This window comes from Haplochromis burtoni, unplaced genomic scaffold (genome assembly GCF_018398535.1).
Source record: "Haplochromis burtoni strain Fernald_Lab_line unplaced genomic scaffold, NCSU_Asbu1 Contig_543, whole genome shotgun sequence".
NCBI lineage: Eukaryota > Metazoa > Chordata > Actinopteri > Cichliformes > Cichlidae > Haplochromis > Haplochromis burtoni.
The window spans coordinates 4,118-5,779 of record NW_024582904.1 but is presented as its reverse complement, the minus strand read 5'-3'; the positions used below and the strand labels follow the sequence as shown (position 1 = coordinate 5,779).

Below are 1,662 nucleotides of genomic sequence, written 5' to 3'. Positions count from 1 at the left end.
AGCTCTCCAAGACTTCATCCATCAGTGTGGAGGAGGATATCATGTTTTTAACAACCGAGATGATGACAATCCCTCTCAGGTCAGAGAGCTGCTGAGGAAGATCAACACTATGGTTCAGGGAAACGAACGAAGCTGCTACACCAATGAGATGTTCGAAGAGGCTAAGGAGTCCATGAGAAAAGCTGAAAAAGACTTCAGGATTGTTGTTGTTGGGAAAACTGGAGCTGGGAAGAGTTCATCGGGAAACACCATCCTGGGAGGAAAAGCCTTTAAAACAGCATCAGCTTCATCCCCTGCCTCAGTGACGTCAGAGTGTCAGCAGGAAGCAGCTCTGTTTGATTATCAAACCCTGGCTGTCGTTGATACTCCAGGCCTGTTTCACTCTGTGTTTACCTTAGGCCAGGTGAACACGGAGATCAATAGATGCATCTCACTGGCTGCTCCTGGTCCTCATGTGTTCCTGGTTGTGATCCAGCCAAACATATTTATAGACGAAGAACAAAAAACCCTGAGAATCCTTCAGGAGGTGTTTGGAGATGAAGCCGTTCGTTACACCATGGTGTTGTTCACACATGTAGATCTGAATGTCTCCATAGAAGAATTCATCACTAAGACTCCAGCTCTTCGTGAATTCGTCCGTCAGTGTGGAGGAGGATATCATGTTTTTAACAACAACAATAGCAGAGATCCTGCTCAGGTCAGAGAGCTGCTGGAGAAGATCAGACTAATGGTTCAGAGAAATGGAGGAAGCTACTACACCAACAAGATGTTTGAAAAGGCAGAGAGCGCTATAACCAAAGAGATGGAACAACTTCAGAAGAAAAACCCTGGGCTGATGGCCACTGAAGCAAGATATGAAGCAGAGAGAAAAAACAAGTTTATCCAGGGCAGCTGGGTTGGTGCTGTTGCTGGAGCTGCTGCTGGACTCGGTGCTGGAGCTGCTGCTGGAGTCAGTACTGCGATTGCGACCGAGCTTGCTATTGGAGCTATTGTGGGAGCTGCAGCTTGTCCAGTAGGAGTGCTGGTTGGAGCTGGACTGGGTGTGGCAGCTGGAGTTGCACTGGATCGTACTACTGCTGCTAAAGTGAGGAAGCAGGCGTGTACTACACAGTGACAAATACTCACTCAGCATCAGCTCATTCACATCATCAAGACAATATTAACAAGTCCTTCTCATTATTTTCATTTTTATTTTCTTATTTACTTTTTATTGGATTAAATAAAAACGAATTATTAATTATTGATCATGTTAGTTGTTGAAGTGATATTTTATGATTGTCATTTGTACTTAGAAACATAGCATCAATAATGTTTAGAGGTATATAATCGATTGAATATTGATAGAATGTCTCATCTATCTATAGTCTGCAAAGACTGTGCGTTCCAAAGTGCTCTGGCATACACACACATCCTAAGGTCATGAGAGGTCGTACCTTATTTTCCTTGATTTATGGTATGGGAGGACACCTACTCTGTATCTGTTTACAGTTTTTTCTGAATGCATAAACCCTAACTGTGATTCCTGTAGCACAATCTCTAAAACTATTCAGACTTATAGCAAAACCACTCACTGAGTTTGCAAAACTAAAAGCACAAAAACTGCTTTGCACTCAGTTTGCAATTTTGTAACACACACTTTGCAAAACTGTAGGCACAATTCAC

General features: G+C 43.0%; 1 protein-coding gene across 1 annotated transcript; it reads left to right on the top strand.

Moving 5' to 3' along the window:
* The first annotated feature begins 109 nt into the window (after positions 1-109).
* Positions 110-1,114, top strand: LOC102311254 (GTPase IMAP family member 9-like). The gene has a single exon (XM_005947745.3). It carries the CDS (start codon positions 110-112, stop codon positions 1,112-1,114), a length of 1,005 nt encoding a protein of 334 aa, XP_005947807.1.
* Positions 1,115-1,662: the final 548 nt, after the last annotated feature.

Coding starts and splice junctions, on each gene's coding strand:
- LOC102311254 (XM_005947745.3), top strand. CDS start 110: ATGGTTCAGGGAAACGAACGAAGCTGCTACACCAATGAGATGTTCGAA.